Raw genomic sequence first — 18,352 nt, 5'->3', positions numbered from 1 at the left:
TGTTCCTTAATCAAAATTACCTAAATTAGAGCTTTACTGAAGTTACCTGTTAAGAAGGAAAGAAATAAAACATCGGAGTCTATTGAGAAATAAAAAGTAATGGGAAAGAACTCAATTTTTCTGTAGTTGTAATTACCTAGAAAATTGATATTACAGGATTTTCTGACATTGGTTTTCCCATCTTTGGTTCCTGTGATGTTGAAAGTGCAGATTTCTGCACGGGGCTGGAGGCTCAGCCAAATGGCTGCCCCTGCCTGGCCCGGTGCAGGTGAGGTCTGCGTGACTGGAGCAGAGCTCCCTAATCCCCTGGGCTCTGTCAATCTCCTGCACAGTCTGCCAGTCTGCCTCCAGGGGAAACTGCCTCACAGCTGGGAGGGCCACATCAGTTCCAGTTGTGAGGAGTGTGGAAAAGGATTTAATTTTTGGCCAAGCTGCTGCTGAGCAGGGTGCTTCCCTTTCCACAGCCTTAGGCAGCTGTTGGCCTCATTTACGTACCTGTGCTATTGTTCTGCAGTGAAAGCCTCTGGGACAGCACAATGCAGTGCCCAGAACAATATTGTATTTAATAAAGTTGTTTCTGACTAACCAAAACAATCCTTTCATGTATGCAATAGCAGCTTCCCAAAATGAGAACTATATTAATGTGTTTCAGGGTATACTTTGTCAAAAATAGGAGGGAAAATAACAGCTTTGTTGCAAGTCTTACTGTTGCAAGCATATCTGTTTTGCTCTGTTCATACTGCCCATAAGAATGTATTTTAATTAGCAGATGAAACAGTGGTATTATTTAGACCATCCCCTCTCACTATGTGCTTGAAGGAGCTGTGATGAGAAATGAGCTTCTACGTTCTCCAGATCCTGCTGGTGATGTCCCAGCTGTAAATTGATGTCTTATCTGATTTTCTCAATAGCTACAGAGCAGGGACAATATATAGCAGGTGCTACAGAGCACCTGGCCTTGTGCTCAGGTGTCCCACTTGGAATTAGAAACATTCTGGGAAGTACATATAGCTATGTCACTTCATTATGTTTTGACATAGCTGTCACTGTGTCTTGGGAACACTATAGGTCTCTTTTCATCATGTGATCTCCTGTAAAAAAGAAAAAAAAATTGATTTTTCTTACTGAGTAAACTTTTATGTATTTTCATTGTTATTTCAGTCCAAACCCATGTTTCTTCTTGCATTGCTGTTAGATGTTCTGTGTCTGTAAAATGAAGAAAAATCTGTCATCACCACAATATGCAGAACAAACAACTTCTTCCTCTGGAAGAAAACAGAACAAAGTCAACAAAACATCCATCTAAAAAGACCACTCCAACAGCATCAGTAAAATGAGTTAGAAAATTGTGAGATTCCTTTATGTCATTTCAAACAAACCTTCTTAGATATTATTCTAAATGGAAGAAACATGCAAGAGGAAAAAAAACAAAACACCTATTGTGTATAATTTTCCTTACCTCTGTACATATGACTTCCCATTGACATTAATGGACTTTCAGCACGAGGAAAAAATTTTCAGTCTGGGATTTGTGTAGTTTTTTTAAAGATATGTTCTTGGCTACTTTTTATATTTTGCATATTTTATTGATTATAGAAGTATTTGATTTTTTTGGTGTGTACTTCACTTTATTCCAATTTTCCACTTATTTTCAATACTTTTCTCATAAGGATTCCAAGTAAAAAATATTTGAAGTCTTTCAGGTTTTCTTTCTGGGCCTTCATTTTGTTTTTTTCTGTTTGTTTGTTACTGACTCTTTGTAGTCATTCTGGTGCTGTCGTGTAGGGCAGTGTACAGCAGCTGACCAGTGAAATGCTGTTAGCTTCATCTCTGCCAGCCACACTCTGTCTGTGCAGCTGCAGCATCCCTGATGCCAAGCAGGTATTCCTACTTGTTAACCCACCTGGGAATCCAGTTTATTAGCTGCATTTCCAGTTTCCATCAAGCTACACCAGTGATTGTGATGATCTGCCTGGTCTTATTCACAGCTGTGCTGTTTGGCTTAAAGCAGAAAATAGGATCAGAAAAAGAACTCCAGCTGATGCTGAAGAAAGAAATTGAAGTCTGGCTGGCTTCCTCTGCAACTTCCATTTTAATCAGTGTGTCTTGAATTTAAGTAGGGAGTCCAAATTACTTTTTTCTGTCTTAGGACACCAAAAATTTCTAAAAATCCTCAAGAAGAAAATTGTTTTTAATATCAGTTCTGAATGCCACAGCTTTGATCAGTAGTTGCCTTTGCCCAGTATATGAAGTTGTTTGCTTTATTGCAGCTCTAATTAAGGGTTCTTAATTGCATTGATTAACATTGGTAACATATAGACCCTTCAAGAAACAGTCTTATAACAGCCAGGGAAATCCATTGCCACAAGAGAAATATGGTAAACAAAATGAGGTGTTGTGGATGCATTTTCCCCCAGCTCCTTTAGTTTTTGGAATTATATGAAAATTTTAATCATCTCACAAGGCCATAATTTTTAAACAGCGTGTGGCACATTTTTTTTAAGGAGGCCAGAAACTTCCTTATAGGAAAAGATGTAAAAAAATCTGGAGATGTAGAAATGCTCTTTTGACATTCCTGCAGTTCCTTCATGAGTTTCTATCACATGACTGATTGTTTTGGTTTTTTTAAATTTTTCCTTCTTGACAAGTGCAAATCAAAGATAGCATGAGAGTACCTACAAACTTGTTTTTAGAATTTTTTGGTAGAACTGCAGTTTAGGGCTGTATTCCACTAATAAATAACCTCAGTTTCTGTGTCCCTTATTAAGCAAGGTACACTTTGTATGGTTCATGAAAAGGATGATGGATGAGAGAAATCAATTAAATACATACTCACTGTGTCTAGGGAGCAAGGATGCTAAGCAAACAAACAAGCAGGATTTTGGGAAATTTCGTTTCATTTTGAGTCTTTTAGCCTCTTTGTGCCCCTTCTGCCCTATGAGGACAATTTAGGGCTGTGGAGAATTGAATGGAGTGTTCTCCTTCAGCAGGGAGGAACATTCTGTCAGTGCATGGGAAAGGTCACTTTTCCCAAAATACTGCCTAATTTGAGTTTGCTCCATGATTTCTCATTATAACAAGTCAAATTAAGCATGTAATTTCATATGTGTTTCTGTACTTCTTAACTCTTGAAGGAAGACTAGTACCTGACTTGGAAAGCTTTGGAAGGGGGACTGTGTGTGGTTATTGTTCAGGTCTTTGTCAATTCCAAGTACAACTCAGAATGGTTTCTGTTAAAGAACAGGCTTTTTATTTACATCATGTCTTCTGATATGGTAAAAACATAGTATTTATAGGCTCTGTTTGCATTTCATGGGCTCTTATCTTAAGAGAAGAATTTAAAATATTGTCCTTTGTATATGCTGCTTTCAACTTGGAAATTGAGAGAATTTACTCTGTTTTAAATATTCTTACCCAAGGCAATTGAAAGATTATTTTGTTATGCAAGGTAGGTTTTAAATAACAATAACAATGTAGAGTATTTCAACTATGTGAGATAGTTTAAGCATTTCAGAGGTATGACCTCAAAAAGAAGCCTTGCATTTTAATGAAGCAAAAAACCCAACCTTTTCAAAATAGAATAGCAAAAGCATGAAGTATCCATCCTTAGCCTGGAATCCTTCTAAGAGTTTACAGGCAATTAGAACTCTTAAGTCTCTCTTAAAATTGAAATTGGCTTTTTTGAAGTTTAGGACCAGACCACATAGTAGATACAGAGGTGCTGGTACACAGTGGTAGAGTGTCTAATATTTGCATTAATTCTAAGTTTTTGGTGAAGCAGAAGTGAAATTCCTGTCTGTTCACTGAATTGAAACTCTGTATTTGATCAGTTCTGTTAGTTTAGTGTGCTGCACCATTCTGCACTGTGCCTGTAGTACACTCTTGGTGCCTGTTGTATGGGAATGCATTGCAGAAGTTTTGTAGATGTTGAGGACAGGACAGGGACAGAATTCACTGCAGGAATGGAGGCCCTGCCCTTTCTCGAGAATGTATTGAAATAATTTCTCTTGAGTTCCTGGTACTAAGCGTTGCTATGAAGTTCAAAGGAAAACAGATCAGAGAACATTTGTTTGCTGTACTGAACGTCAGAAAGGAGCAGAGTGAGGGTGTGAGCTGCAGCTGTGTGCCACAAGCGCCCTTGTCTCTCCGCAGCGCTCCATCAGCTTCCGCAGCGAGAGCCGCCCCGAGCTGTTCAGCCCACGGCCGTGGTCCCGCAATGGGCCCCCTGCCAACACCAAGAGGAGGGACAGCAAACTCTGGAGCGAGACCTTCGATGTCTGTGTCAATCATGTGCTTACATCCAAGGAAATCAAGAGGCAAGAGGTACAGATATAGATATGGATGTGTTTTATTAACCATAAATTTCACGTTCAAAAGTTGCCTTTAAAGCGTAGAGTTGGGAATGCTCCCAGGCATTGGGGCAGCCCTTGAAGATGTCCTGTAGTTCAAATGTGTCACCACCTGCTCCAGAAGCAGAATTCCACCTCTAGTCTTTATGACCCAAGCTGTGTTAGATTAATGTATTCTTTGTGCAATCCAGCTCATTGCATTTCCTTAACAAACCAAAGGCACTGAGATGTCTCGTGGCTGGCTGCACGTGTGTACATGTTCTGTCTGACACTTGCTCTAGTCATGGTTGATATTTTGGTGTTTCATTTTGTCGTTCTAGTTAATGTGAGGTGAGCATGCTGTGCCAGGAACAGGTGTTCATCAGGTGATGCAGACACACAAACATGCACCATCATTTCCCTTTTGGGAAAGGCTGTCCTTGAGGAAGGTTCCAGTGCTCGACAGATGACACACTGATCAAAAGATGTGTCTTCCAAAGCAAAACAAAAGCATGCCAGGGGTTTTAATGTGTCAGGCAAGACAAAGTCTGAATAGTTCATATTATAGTCAACGCAGACCTCCTCCAGAATCAAGGTATTGTTATTTTCTAAAGAAATTTCTAGCTGTATCAACAAAGCTTGTAACAATCTCCCTGAGAGTATTTAGAGGACTGAGTCATAAATCAAACAACAATAGTGTCAAGCATTTCTTGTGCAAATTTTAACATTGTACAGGAATTCATAGGAAATAAATTTGTAATTGAGAACTTCAAAGGCAGCTTACTGAAAGCTTAACTGTAGAAACTGTTTGCACAGTGCATAGCAGTCGCTGCTGTGTGGGGTAAGAGCCAGGATTCTGGGTACAACCCAAGTCAGTGAGCTGTGTCCCTGCAGGTTTAGCAGGAGGGTTCTGCTCTGTGTTTGATCCCATCCTGTGTGCTTTGCTGGGACAGCTGACCTGCTGCCCATGAGCTGCACTAGGGCAAACCTGGCAGGAATGGGCTTCCTGAGCCCCAGCAATCTGCTCCAGCTGGGGATGGGCTTCCATGATTTATACTGGTTGAAAGCTTTGACTGTAAAGCAAGGAATTCTAGCCCAAAACATCCTTAACTCTTCCTGTACCCCAGTTTAAGGAGGTAAAAAGTTAATAACAATGGGGCTTTGATAAACCAGTGAATTAGGGTGGTGTTATTTTTAATCTGCCAGCTTTAAAGTCTGAAATGTGCTTTAAGAGGAGTAACTAACATCAGCCAACAGATATCTAGAGCTCAGCCTTTGTAACAAAAAAAATGAACTGGTACCAAAATAAAAGTGCTCAGTACCATGAAATGCTTTAAGGAAGATCTGTCTCCTACTTGGCAGAATCCCCTGTAACTTCTGCCACTGCTTGTGCTAAAATGGAACACAACAAACTCCTATATGCATGCAATTGTATAAGTGGCTAAGTCAAAGTCAAAACACCACAAAAATGAAGGTAGTTTCCTACATCTGGGAACACATCCCTTTGGAAAAAATCTTTGTCTATTTGAAATAAGTTTTTAATGAACATTCTGGTATAACTGTTTTAAAAAACAATGCACTTAATTCTGTAGTTATGGAATAAGGCCTTACTTTATTTCTGTAGATTTAGAAGAGAAATGCTGTTACATGGTGTTAAGACAGCTGTTCAAAATATAACATCAACCCAGGAAGTGGAGCATAGATTAAATAAAGATACTTTCTAATATTTGTGTCTGTTTTTACAGGCTATCTTTGAACTTTCCCAGGGAGAAGAAGACCTGATAGAAGATCTGAAGTTGGCAAAAAAGGTCTGTTTAAAAAACAAAACCAAAAACCAAACCACAACAAAGAGTACTAATTGGTTCATAACACATTTAAAACAATCTTTGTTTTTTATAATTGCTAAGACAGTAAAAGAGTAAAAAATCCAAAACGTATTTCAGTCTTCCCATTCTTTCTGAAACACTTAAGTGTGCTGCCTTTTTTTTAATATGAAATTGATAATTTAATATATGGTTATGAAACTTACTTACAGACACCACTAAATTCTATAATGAATTTTGCAACCAACAAACCGCAAATGTTTGTTTTTCTTTTCAGGCTTATCATGACCCAATGCTTAAGCTTTCCATAATGACAGAGCAAGAGTTGAACCAAATTTTTGGAACACTGGACTCTCTAATTCCTCTGCATGAAGGTAAAACTCTAATAGGCTTTGGCTGCATAATTACAGCAGATACATTTAAAGTCAGGTTTATTAAAGTGAGGCTTCTCTTCTTTTGTTCTATTCACTCTCAGATCTTCTTAGGCGACTTCAAGAAGTCAGGAAACCCGATGGATCAACAGATCATGTTGGCCACATCCTTGTGGGCTGGGTAAGGCAGAGTTTATAACTAATTTTGGGACTTAAGTAACGTAGTTTTTCTCAGACAATTTCCTTTCTATAACGTGTCAAAAAGATATTCTCAAAATACTTTTAAAAGTTAAGGCAACTATTTAGGGAGACATTAGAATATTTTCTCTTTTCAGGGATTTTCCATTAAAAGATTTAGACTGGGATATTGGTTTTAAAGGTTTTGCTGTTCCAGAGTTGAGCACTATTTAATATACTTTAAATAAAAATCAAGAGTCAGACTAGAGTTTTTCTTATGTAGGTCCTTTGAGAATCTGCTCCTGTTTCTGTTCTGGTTTCCTTGGAAAGTCAAGCAGGGATACAAGAGAGATGTTGCTGCCTCATAAAAGATAAAGTAGATAGGTTCATGTTCACTAGCATCCAACAGCATAAATACTGAAAATAACTTTTGTTAGTTTTGTTGATAAAATTGTTCATTGTTATCAGAAAGAGTTATTTTTGGTTTTAGATATGTGAGAAGTATGCTTTTAAGTAAATGTAAGTAATGAAATTTAGCAGGGGAAAAAAGGCTCGAAATTTTAAGGAATTAAGTAATGATATTTAGCAGCTCTATGTGAAAGTGTGACCTATGGGCAACAAGGGAAGCATTATATAATATATATAATGCAAATAGTTAATGATAAATAATTTGTAAATGTCAAAATAATCTTTGCATTATGTAATTTAAAATATATTTTCTGATGTGTGTTGAACATCAGTGAACTTCTCTTGATTCAAATATATTCAAGTATAATTTCCTTTCTTAAAAGATTTTGCGGTTTTGGGTGTTAATACAGCAATAATGCTCTAATCAACAGTCAAGGGGTTTTTTTTTCAGATTTATATATATATATACAGTTTTGTCATCTTAGTTTGGTCAAGGTTCCTGTGGGCAATGTAGAAGCTTGATTGTAGAAATTTGCTGATCTGAAAAAGGCCAGGTTTGGGAGTACTCATTCCTAGACTTCTACTTCCATTCATAATTAGAGCCAGGCTTCTGTGTTCTATTTTTTTCTGCACTAAATAGTGTTCAGTGTTAAGTAATTTATCTTTTTAATATTTTGCAATAGTAACAGATCTGTAGGAATCTGTAGGATCTGAGTGATGAGCAAGTGCTTCTAAATTACTTCAATGTTGAACAAGGTGATCTGAGGACCCTTGTAAAGGTTATATTTGTTGGAAACATGACATCAATAACCTGTGGATAAATCTCCAGCTGAAGGAGTCTCAGCAGGAATTCTGATGTCCTGAATCACCTGAACCTTTCAGTGCAGGAAATTGTGCTTTGGTTCAGCTACAGAATAATTTATTCTTTCCTCAGCTGCCATGCCTGAACTCCTATGACAGCTACTGCAGCAATCAAGTAGCAGCCAAAGCTTTATTGGACCACAAGAAACAAGACCACAGAGTGCAGGATTTCCTGCAGCGCTGCTTGGAGTCTCCCTTCAGCCGCAAACTGGACCTGTGGAACTTCCTTGACATCCCCAGAAGCCGTTTGGTGAAATACCCTCTGCTGCTCAGAGAAATTTTAAGACACACACCAAATGATCATCCAGATCAACAGCATCTGGAAGAAGCTGTGAGTTACTGTTCGGTTTGGGTTTTTTTAGGAGATTATAGCAGTTCTAGCTTATTAGTGAATTAAGAGAAACTATATAAAATATAAAAAAACCACAAATGTTTAAATGAACAGCTGAATATTGGATGTGTTATTAAAATTCATGTGTTTTCATTGTGTTTCTGCAGATAAATATAATTCAGGGCATTGTGGCTGAAATCAACATAAAGACTGGTGAATCTGAATGCCAGTATTACAAAGAGAGACTTATTTATCTCGAAGAAGGCCAAAGGGATTCATTGATTGATAATTCACGTGCTGTGTGTTGTCATGGGGAACTGAAGAACAACAGGGGAGTGGTAAGGAGCTATTTTGTCATAAATAACTTTAAAAGATATCTAAAATGTCTATAAAGTACACACAAAATGTACCAACAGACTTTACATTTGTCAAAGGCTGTGATTATTCAAAATGCTTTACTTGATTCTTTGTTGAGATCAAGGTTAATTTATTGACTAGAGAAATTTGGTACTTTGAAATCCAGTTTCTGGAATACTGCACTACAGGGATACTGCACTACTGATAAGTTTCAAATCTGAGCTTTCAGTTAAAAAGGGGGAAAAATTATAATAGTAGAAGAGAACTCAGTCTTTCCTAGCTTTTTCCCCTCAATGTTAAATAGAACTTTTGAATGGACAAACAATGAAAAAAGATCTTTTTTCTTTACTGACGCTAATGGAAGTATGACACCTATGGAAGTAGATAAAACTTTGGGGAAATTTGTTTTAGAAAGTAACAAAGTAAGGAGTGCATTTTTTCAGCTCTGGAACTGCTTCTATGGAGCATGGTTCTGCATACAGTGGAAGGGTCCTGTTTCACCCCACAGCTGAGAGGGAAAGGTGGAACAGGTGCTGTTTCCTGGCTCACCTGATGAAGGTCAGGCAGGGAGCTCAGTACCAAACTACCAGGAAGAAACTGGCAATTTTCATCTTTCTGGCAAACTTTACTTCTTCCATTTGGTTTAATGATGTTTCGAGAAAGGAGTAACTGTACTACCTGTGCATCTTTGAACAGAAGCTGCACGTGTTCCTGTTTGAGGAGGTGCTGGTGATCACTCGGGCCGTGACGCACAACGAGCAGCTGTGCTACCAGCTGTACCGGCAGCCCCTGCCCGTGCGGGAGCTGCTGCTGGAGGACCTGCAGGACGGCGAGGTGCGCCTGGGCGGCTCCCTGCGCGGGGCCTTCAGCAACAACGAGAGAAGTACGCAGCAGCTGCCTCTGTTTGCTCACGTGGGCTCAGCACAACTGGGAGATAGCAGCCAGTGGGACATGGGAATAGTCTCTCTAAAATTAACGTTATCCCCATCCAACATATTGGATTTTGTTTCAGACTAGTTTATTACGTTCTAAGTTGTTTCTTTTCAATTCTTCCTCAAAGCTCACTATGTTGATAATAGAATTTCTCCACACGCCTGCTCCTGTACTGAATTGAGAAGGGGAGAACATACAGACTGTAGGGGCAAAACTGCAAAGTTTTGCGGTTTTGCAAACTTTGCAAGGTGAAGTTATAAGCAAGTGTATTTTGAAATCTTGAGCTGTTTTGCCTTTCCTTGTACTGGAGACACTGTTTGCTATTCAATAACTCTTGAAGCTGGCAGATACTGTAGTACTCAGGGTCAAGACTGCAGCTACTCATGTTTATGTCCTTCCAGTTAAGTACATTATAGAAGACGCTTTTTCTATTACAAGGGTCCTTTAAATTTCATCTGGTCAAAACTTCAAGGGGTTTTTGTATGCATCCACTCTATTAGTGAAGTGAAAGGAAGAGATGAGGCAGCCTTTGGCTGGCACAAGGACGCTGCATTCAGTTAAGGTTCTGGAAAGGAAAGGAGAGGCATTAAAGTGTGGGAGAAGCCTTAATCTTGCTGATTCACTTTAAGCTTTATGGATAGCTCATGCATGACAGAACCAAAATTATTTAATCCAGCAATATGAAGTTACTAGAAGTAACTAGTTGTAGTGTTCTGTGGTCTTCTCCCAGAAACAAGAAGATACCCAGACTCTTTTCTTGGTCTCATATGGTCTTGTCTGACCTTAAAGCAAAAATTGTGAAGATTTTGTTACTTAAATATACTCTTTGATTATAAAATCCATTCAGCCAAATCATTCAGGGTTTGATATATATTGTTTCTTTCAGTCAAAAACTTCTTTCGAGTCAGCTTCAAAAACGGATCCCAAAGCCAGACTCACTCTCTCCAAGCCAATGACTCCTTCAACAAGCAGCAGTGGCTGAACTGCATCCGGCAGGCCAAGGAGAAGTTGGCGGCGGGCACGGCGGAGGCGCGGGTCCCTGCGTGCCCCCGGGCAGAGGCCCCGGAGCGCATGGAGCAGTCGGACTGCGAGTCTGACTGCAGCATGGATACCAGCGAGCTCGGCGCCGACTGCGAGCGCATGGAGCAGACGAACTCCTGGGACAGCCAAAAGCAAATAGAAACCAATGTCTGACAAAAACTTACAGCTCCTGGAAGAGAGGCTGTCTCTTACCTGTACAGTATTTGCATTCCATTCGTGGAACCGATCGGAGAAGCACTTTTAGAATATTTTTTGTGACAACGTCAATGCAGTTCTTGTATTTGTACCTGTGAGTGTCGTACTGTAACTGCCCATCTGTATAAGCTGGAATCTCTTGCAACTCGTATCCTGTGGTTATATTCCATAAACACCCAAGGTGGATGAAAGAGGTACTTGACCAGTTATTCTCAATGTCCTGCTGTAAACAGACTCTCTAAACTACTGTTTATATATGCATTACATAAATAACCTTTCCCTAAATTTTAAGTACTTTATTTGCCCTTTAAAGGGGGCAACTGAAGATGTGGACTTAATATGGAATTTCAAGATAATAAGTTTTCTTAAAGGTATGGAAAGAAAAAGTAGTTTCTTGGAACAAAAACAAAAACTATCTTGCAATAAGCTATCCAAACTCCTGTGGTATTAAATCAGCAAGAACTACAAACAGCAGGCCATGAAACCAGGGACTCTTTAGGGATTTATTTTTCAAAATGAAGCACTGTCCTCAGATCCAGCAGCCAAACTTACTAAAATCTAGACATTTCAAATGGTCAGCAAAGTAAGATGGTTTATTTTTCAAAGAATGTAATGCTAAAAATAATCAACTGAAAAAACCACAACCAAACCTTTACAGCCAGCACTGAATTAAATGAAATGCTGAGAATACTGGATGTTTGTAAATAAGCTGGTAATTTGCTTTCAGTGCCAAATATATATATATATATATATATATATATATATATATATCTTATCCCAAACAGAATAAGAATGGAAAGGAGCTTTGCTTGTGAATAGGCCCTCTTCAGCATTTTGCACTCCACTGACCTCCACTGTTGGTTTTAAGCACCACTAATGTTAAAACATTTAATTTTCTGTAAATATCTGTTTACAATTACATGTAGTTGGTTTTTAAAACTAAGTGATGATTTTATACAAATGATGTTCTACATATATACCCTGTGGGATTATGTAGAGAGAGTTTAAACAAAAAGGGAATTTTTTGTCCTTTAGGATGTATTACATCCTTTTTACTTTCCTCAAGTTTTGTTTTAAAAGTTTTTGTTGCATTTCATTTCATACTGTAATTGGAAATGTAACTGTGTTTTCTGGTGGCTGATTTAACCTACTCATTATGATGAGAAGCAGATGAGTCACTTAAATGCAGTCTAAAAGACGTAGTGATCATCCTGTGATTTTTCAGGAATCCCTGGGTAGTATTTTATTTCTTACTGTAAGAAATAATGCCACTGCTGTATGGCAAGCTATGAAAATGATATATTACAAATTTTAAATGATTCTTGGTATTACACAAGATAACCTGTGCAAAGTACTTGTAACAACAAAAGTAGAAAATAAGTTATTGCCAAAAATATTTTTCTTGTGTTCTACAAGTTTACATAAAATTTAGTAGTTAACTTACATATATATATACTGATGTGCATTACAGAAATCAGTGTGACAAGATGATAAACAATATAAAACAAGGTATTTTTTATTTTTTAAAAAATGGCATTTTTACCCTATAGAACATATTTCTGTATTTATAGTTTTTAAAAAAAAGCAATTTTCTTTTCTGTTTCAGGCTTTGTAATTTATTTCAACTGCTTCATTTTTAGAGCTGAATGAGTGAAGATGAAAGGAAAAATCTGCAAAAGGAAAGGCATAGGGAAGTTGTTAAGCAATGTTGAAAAGGAGCAAAAAGCATGTAAGGTGTTCAGGTAGAGAAGAAAGAAGGAATGTGTGTTTTGACTTTTTTTATTAATGGCCTTAAACTTTTCTGGAAGCATTTCAAATAAATTACATTAAACCATTTTGATTTTCTTTTTGTTTGGTTGGTTGTGGAAGAAGACTACAAAAAGATTTCAGTGGTACATGCAGTGAGACTTTAATGTAATTGACCAAAGTTTGTATTTTGTTTCTGATAAAGTGGTACATATTTGGATCTAATTTGCTAAATGCACAGCAGTAACAGAAACAAGTCACTACACTCAATTCACCACATTCCCCAAGGTTCTGTATGGCATAATTAATTTAGTAAGTAGGTGGAACAAAAATGTACTGTCTTGTCAATCAGTTGCTCTCTGATAATTCCTTGTGGGTCACAATTAATAATTGAAATTATTAATTTTGGGCTATTCCAACCAGCCACGGAGTCTCAGAAGATTAATTTACATTTGTTTACCATAATTTAGCCACCCACTCACTGTTCAGCATTCTGGAGTGTTTTGGTTGTGCTTTGTAGTTGACCTGCACTTAGCTACTGATTGATCTAATCCTAATGATGTTGGATTTTTCTCTTCAAATCATCCTAAGGATTAAGCTTTCCAGTTTAAGAATACTGTTATCATGCTGGATTTGGTAAGCTTGTTTTAGTTCTAGCACTTTTAAAATGCCACTGCTTTTGAAAGGATGACTTATGATTGTGGCAGGAGAATGGTGGTGGAGGGATGGGCTTGGACAATAAAATGTACCAAAAAGAATGGGTAAAGTGTAAAATTATGAGTGTGAAGTAGAGAGGAAGAATCATATACATAAATATGTTCAAGTGATTGTCACAGTAATTCTGGTGTCCAGAGGGGAGGCTGAGGTTGCAGCAGTGAAGAGGCAATGAGTGAAAAGCTGAGGTGTCAAGTGCTTCCAGGATCACCACGAGGAGAGGGACACAGACACCTCTAAACCTGAGGCACGAGCACTCTGCATCTCCCACTCAGGGAAAAGGGTGAGTGATGAGCTGTGCTGCTCCCCAGAGCAGGATGTCAGTGGTCTGAGGGGGCAGATCCATCCTTTTGTGGCAAATCTGTTTGCTCTTCTGCTCCTGGTGAGGAGAGGCAGTGTAGCTGTAGCTTATCAAAGACCTGATGGACCAGAAGCAATAAAGGTAAAAGCAGAAATTGTTTTGACTGAGAAGGAAAGGTAAGCAAAGGGGATGGCCTTGGGACTGTGAACTGTGTGGGTCCTCTGAGACTGCAACACAAAATTGAACTTGGTCTTTGTTTCCCTAGATTTGCTCTGCAGCACTGGAAAGAACAAAGCCACGATGACAACAGGGACACCAAGGTCTCTAATGAGACACCAGGAACTGTAAGTTTGAGATCTCTGAAGCTCAGTGCCAAGAACAGTTGCTAGAATCTGGGTAAGGATAGGACCAAAATTGCAGGGTATGTTATAAATGAGAAGCTTGACTAGGCCAATATTCCAGCAGCAATCAATTTATTAATTAATATGGTAAAGAATGAGCAATACAGCACTGGGTACAGTGGGGGAAGCTTTCCCTCCAACTGCACACCCATAGTTGAGGCTTACAGGTATTTATAGCAGTACTCATCAGCTTTCTCAGCAGTTTCTATTCCCAATTTTTACTCATCAGCAGTTTCTATTCCAAATTTTTATGTCACAATTCTCTACACTATTGTGATTTAGTTTTCTCAGGATGTATCCCAGAAAAGGAGTATCCCCAGATGGTCGTGGTCAGGTTTCCGAAAGAAGGAAGAAATTTCCTATCTGTTGAGGTCCAGATTCCAGATGTGGATCCACCTTTTAATTGCAAGGACTATAAATCTCATAGCAGTGATGTCCAGCTTCCCTTGGTCGATACTATTAATCCTTAAGTTGGTGTTCATCTTCCTTTCTCAAGCTGCTTTTCACTGTTTTGTTAAGGTGTGAGATAAGCACATTTCCTTTTTATTTATTCTAAAGCTAGAGTTTCAAAGATCCTTACTACAAGCAATATTCTAAAATTATACTTCAAAAGGTTATTATTGCACAACTCTTTAAGGCTTAACTACAAGCACAAAGTTCCTGTCAAAAAGCAACATCCTTAAAGCTTTAATTCAAATGCTCCTAAATCAACTTAAGACTTATAAAGGTTAATTGGGAACAAAGGATAGGTTCAAAGGCCTTCTTCTGTGCTTTACTTTCCTCAGTTATTATTAGAATTCATCTTTATAACTGTCCCATTTTACAATTACAAATACACACGTTGCCTGTATGTACCTGACAGGAAACACAGCTTTGTATTTCACAGCTACAAGAAGTTTTTCTCCTGTTTAGCATGACCCACGTGAACCAGGGCTTCTGCCTTTGGAATGCTTCTGTGACACTGGGAACAGGGCACTTGAGGTTTCACAGAATTTCCAGGATTTGAAAGCTGTATCAGAACTTTCAGAAAGCAGTTTAATGGATTGCACTTTTTGATAAAAATGAGGTTTTATGGTGACGCTGCCTGGCACTTAAGACAAATCTTGATTCCCAGGATCTAACAGAGTCTGAAACCAAGTTCCACACACATGGAAGATGATTTGTTTCCTTTTAAAAGGGAGTTTCAGATACAGAATGGGCAGCTCTTCCATGTTTAATGCTTATTAATGAATACTGATTTTAAAATATTGTAATGTGTTCTACAGGTTGGTGCTGCCATCTCTTGGAAATAGTGTAGTTTCACAGCTGATTTGATTACAGGAAATTTAAAATATTTTAAGATATTACATATATTAATAATAAAATGAAAGTATTACAAAAATATAAGTAGATATTCTCAGTCTTTTATCTGAGATCACATATTTATTAGGAAAAAAAAAGTACTAAGTGAATTTCTGCTACTAATTCCTGGTTTTACATAACCAAGTCGACTACTACCCCATTTTGTCTCATTTTTTAATATCATATCATATTTTCTCCATGGCTGGTAAGTTATACTAAAGCTCTTTCCAAGTGTGAAAATTTGGGGCTCTTTTTTGATTTTTCCAAAGCTTCTTCTCTTTGCATGGTCTAGGAAGAAAGATTAATTATGCAGTTCTTCTATTCTTGATCTCCTGGCACCTGAAATTTAGTTGGCACAAAATTAGCTCTTAAGCTTTTGGAGAAATTAGATATGTTATGCATCATTACAGTAGTAAGGGAAAGTCAAGTAGTAATTTGTGGTTATTTAAATTGTAATGATATACTCAGATTGATTAATTAAAATTTTCTAATTTAGTTTTCAAATTCTTAAATTTACATTCATAAAAGGATACTGAAGTAAATGTCTGGAGGAAGCACCCAAGTTTGCTCCTTGAGCATGCAACCCTCCCTTCTGTCTTACTTTGTGGCTCTTAATCTGATCTAAATCTCTATTGCTAATGTGTTAAAATCATCTGATTTCAGAATCAAAGAGATCTTAGTACTGGGGTGGAAAACCACTTGGTGCAAGCCCTGGAGTCATGGTGGAATGCTTGGCAAGTATCAAAAACCACAGAAACCAGAAACTAGAGAGAGGATAAGGTGACAGATTTTATTACCTCTTTTTTCACTTCAGAATATTTAAGTAACCTCTTCCTATGGTGGTTTTTTGCTGTTTTGTGAACTGGGATTCTTTGCACCTGTTTGATCTCTGTTGGGATTTAAGATGCACAGTGTGGTGCAGTGATCTGGAGTTGCTGGAGCATTTATCAATTAGCACTGGGTAATTTTTGTGATGATCATCACAAAAATTAACTTAGGTTAATTAATACAGAAAATTAATTCTGTACAACTGCAAAGACATATCTTGTAAAAGCAAGTGATGAGGAAAACTCTGTGTGCTGCTTGGTAAATAAGCAAGACTTCAGAGATTGTATGGTCCAAACACCAATCAACTGAACTGCTTGTGTACTGAAGACATGCACAGTCTGAAAGTGATTTTAACAGCTCTGCCAATTCAAAATTGATAAAGCAATTTGACATGATTTGAGATATATAATGGATCAATACAGTCTTATATTGGACCAGATTGGTATTTCCATTTTTTTCTTGTATATGGAAATTCTATTTAAACAATGCAAAACACAGAAAAATAATTTCAATAATATATCAGCACATCTGTAATATTCTCTTCACCAGCACTGAATCCTCACAGAGAGGTAGGACATCAGATTCTCAGGGAGACAATCCTAATTTATCCATAGGATGAACACTGCATTTGTGGCGTTCATTACCTCTAGATAATGGAACATTATGTTTGTGCAGTGAGATAAATACTGGGTGTTATGTTTCTGTAATTTATGTAAATTATAGTTACAGATACTAATTACCCTGTTTAAACTTGCTGGGTCCCCAAATACTTCTAAGAACTACTAATAATTATTAGCTTATCTTCTTTTAACACCCTGGAGGCTACCACTAGCACCAGGCCATTTGTGTGCTCATGGGTTATTTATATTTTCGGATCTTCAGCTTATCTAAAAAGAGATTAATAAAAGGGCCAGGTTAAATTACCTGTTCCTTGTACACCCTGCAAGCATGAAAACTTCCTATTTTTAAGGTCAGTGTCTGCTTTCAAGGTGACAAATGAATAGCTACAGTTATGGGGACTGAAGGTAATTGGTATAAGTAGCTAATGAATATATGCGTCTGTTCAACAACTACAGCACTAGTATACTTTTAACAAAGAAAACAAATTATAGGCTTCTAATGTTTTGCTAATTACTTGTAAAACTAAAATCTGGTATTTGCATTTCCTAGGCACTGCAAGAATGGTTATTTTCAGCAGGCAGTGTTCACTGCATTGCATTCCTGGCAGCTGCCAAAGACAGGTCTTTGCTTTGGCTTTTGCATTTTCACATCCCTCTTGCACTGCAAGTTGTGAGCCTTACAGGGAAAGAAATGTTAACCTTCTGGCCTCCAATATAGGTTATTTAGTGCTGTTCTCAGTATGCACCCATGAAAGAACACTGCTAAAGTAAACTAAGATTTTTTTTGCCTGCCCTTCATAACCATGAATGCATTTCTACTCTTCAAAGGTGAAATGTTGTCACCTTGTCCAGTGTCTTGGAAAAAACCTTTGAATCTGAGAGTAAGAGGTATGCGCTGGCACTCAGTGTAGCGAACTTGTTAAAGTTAGGAGTTGGCGAAGAAGGCAGTGCCAGTCCTGGGGCCGGAGCGTTCCTGGGCCCGAAATGCCAGGGGGGATTCGTGCCCAAGGGCGGGTTCGCTGTGGGGAGAGCCCGTTCCGAGCGCCATGCCCCGGCTGCAGGGCAGAAGCCTTGTGCGGGGCTGCGGCCTTCTCGGGACAGCGGCGTCCCGTCAGGGCAGCACTCCGGCACCGGCGGGAGGGCGGCGGTGCCCCGGGGCGGGAGCAGCGGGTCCCGAGCGGTGCCTGAGCGGTGCCCCGGGGCGGGAGCAGCGGGTCCCGAGCGGTGCCGGTTGTCGGGAGCAGCGGGTCCCGATTTCCGGGAGCAGCGGGTCCCGAGCGGGTCCCGAGCGGTGCCGGTTGCCGGGAGCAGCGGGTCCCGAGCGGTGCCCCGGGGCGGGAGCAGCGGGTCCCGAGCGGTGCCGGTTGTCGGGAGCAGCGGGTCCCGATTGCCGGGAGCAGCGGGTCCCGAGCGGGTCCCGAGCGGTGCCGGTTGCCGGGAGCAGCAGGTCCCGAGCGGTGCCCCGGGGCGGGAGCAGCGCGCTCCCAACGGGCCCGTCCCGCCCCAACGCGTGGGCACTGCCCGCGCCCCGGCCGCGCCCCTACTTATAACGTGTGCCGCGAGCGGATTGGCTGGG

General features: G+C 39.2%; 1 protein-coding gene across 5 annotated transcripts in view; it reads left to right on the top strand.

Moving 5' to 3' along the window:
- ARHGEF3 (Rho guanine nucleotide exchange factor 3) overlaps positions 1-12,659 on the top strand; it is a 106,944-nt gene extending 94,285 nt beyond the window's left edge. For all 5 annotated transcript variants that reach the window (XM_077184601.1, XM_054640261.2, XM_077184602.1 and 2 more), the window contains 8 exons: positions 4,153-4,323; positions 6,074-6,136; positions 6,429-6,525; positions 6,627-6,703; positions 8,042-8,299; positions 8,467-8,637; positions 9,353-9,539; positions 10,476-12,659. In XM_077184601.1, the coding sequence (XP_077040716.1) occupies positions 4,153-4,323; positions 6,074-6,136; positions 6,429-6,525; positions 6,627-6,703; positions 8,042-8,299; positions 8,467-8,637; positions 9,353-9,539; positions 10,476-10,783 (1,332 nt within the window). In that variant the 3' untranslated portion in view covers positions 10,784-12,659. The remainder of the gene's footprint in view (positions 1-4,152; positions 4,324-6,073; positions 6,137-6,428; positions 6,526-6,626; positions 6,704-8,041; positions 8,300-8,466; positions 8,638-9,352; positions 9,540-10,475) is intronic.
- The last annotated feature ends 5,693 nt before the right edge of the window (positions 12,660-18,352 follow it).

This window comes from Agelaius phoeniceus, chromosome 11, assembly GCF_051311805.1.
Source record: "Agelaius phoeniceus isolate bAgePho1 chromosome 11, bAgePho1.hap1, whole genome shotgun sequence".
NCBI lineage: Eukaryota > Metazoa > Chordata > Aves > Passeriformes > Icteridae > Agelaius > Agelaius phoeniceus.
This window is presented reverse-complemented; position numbering and strand designations above follow the sequence as displayed.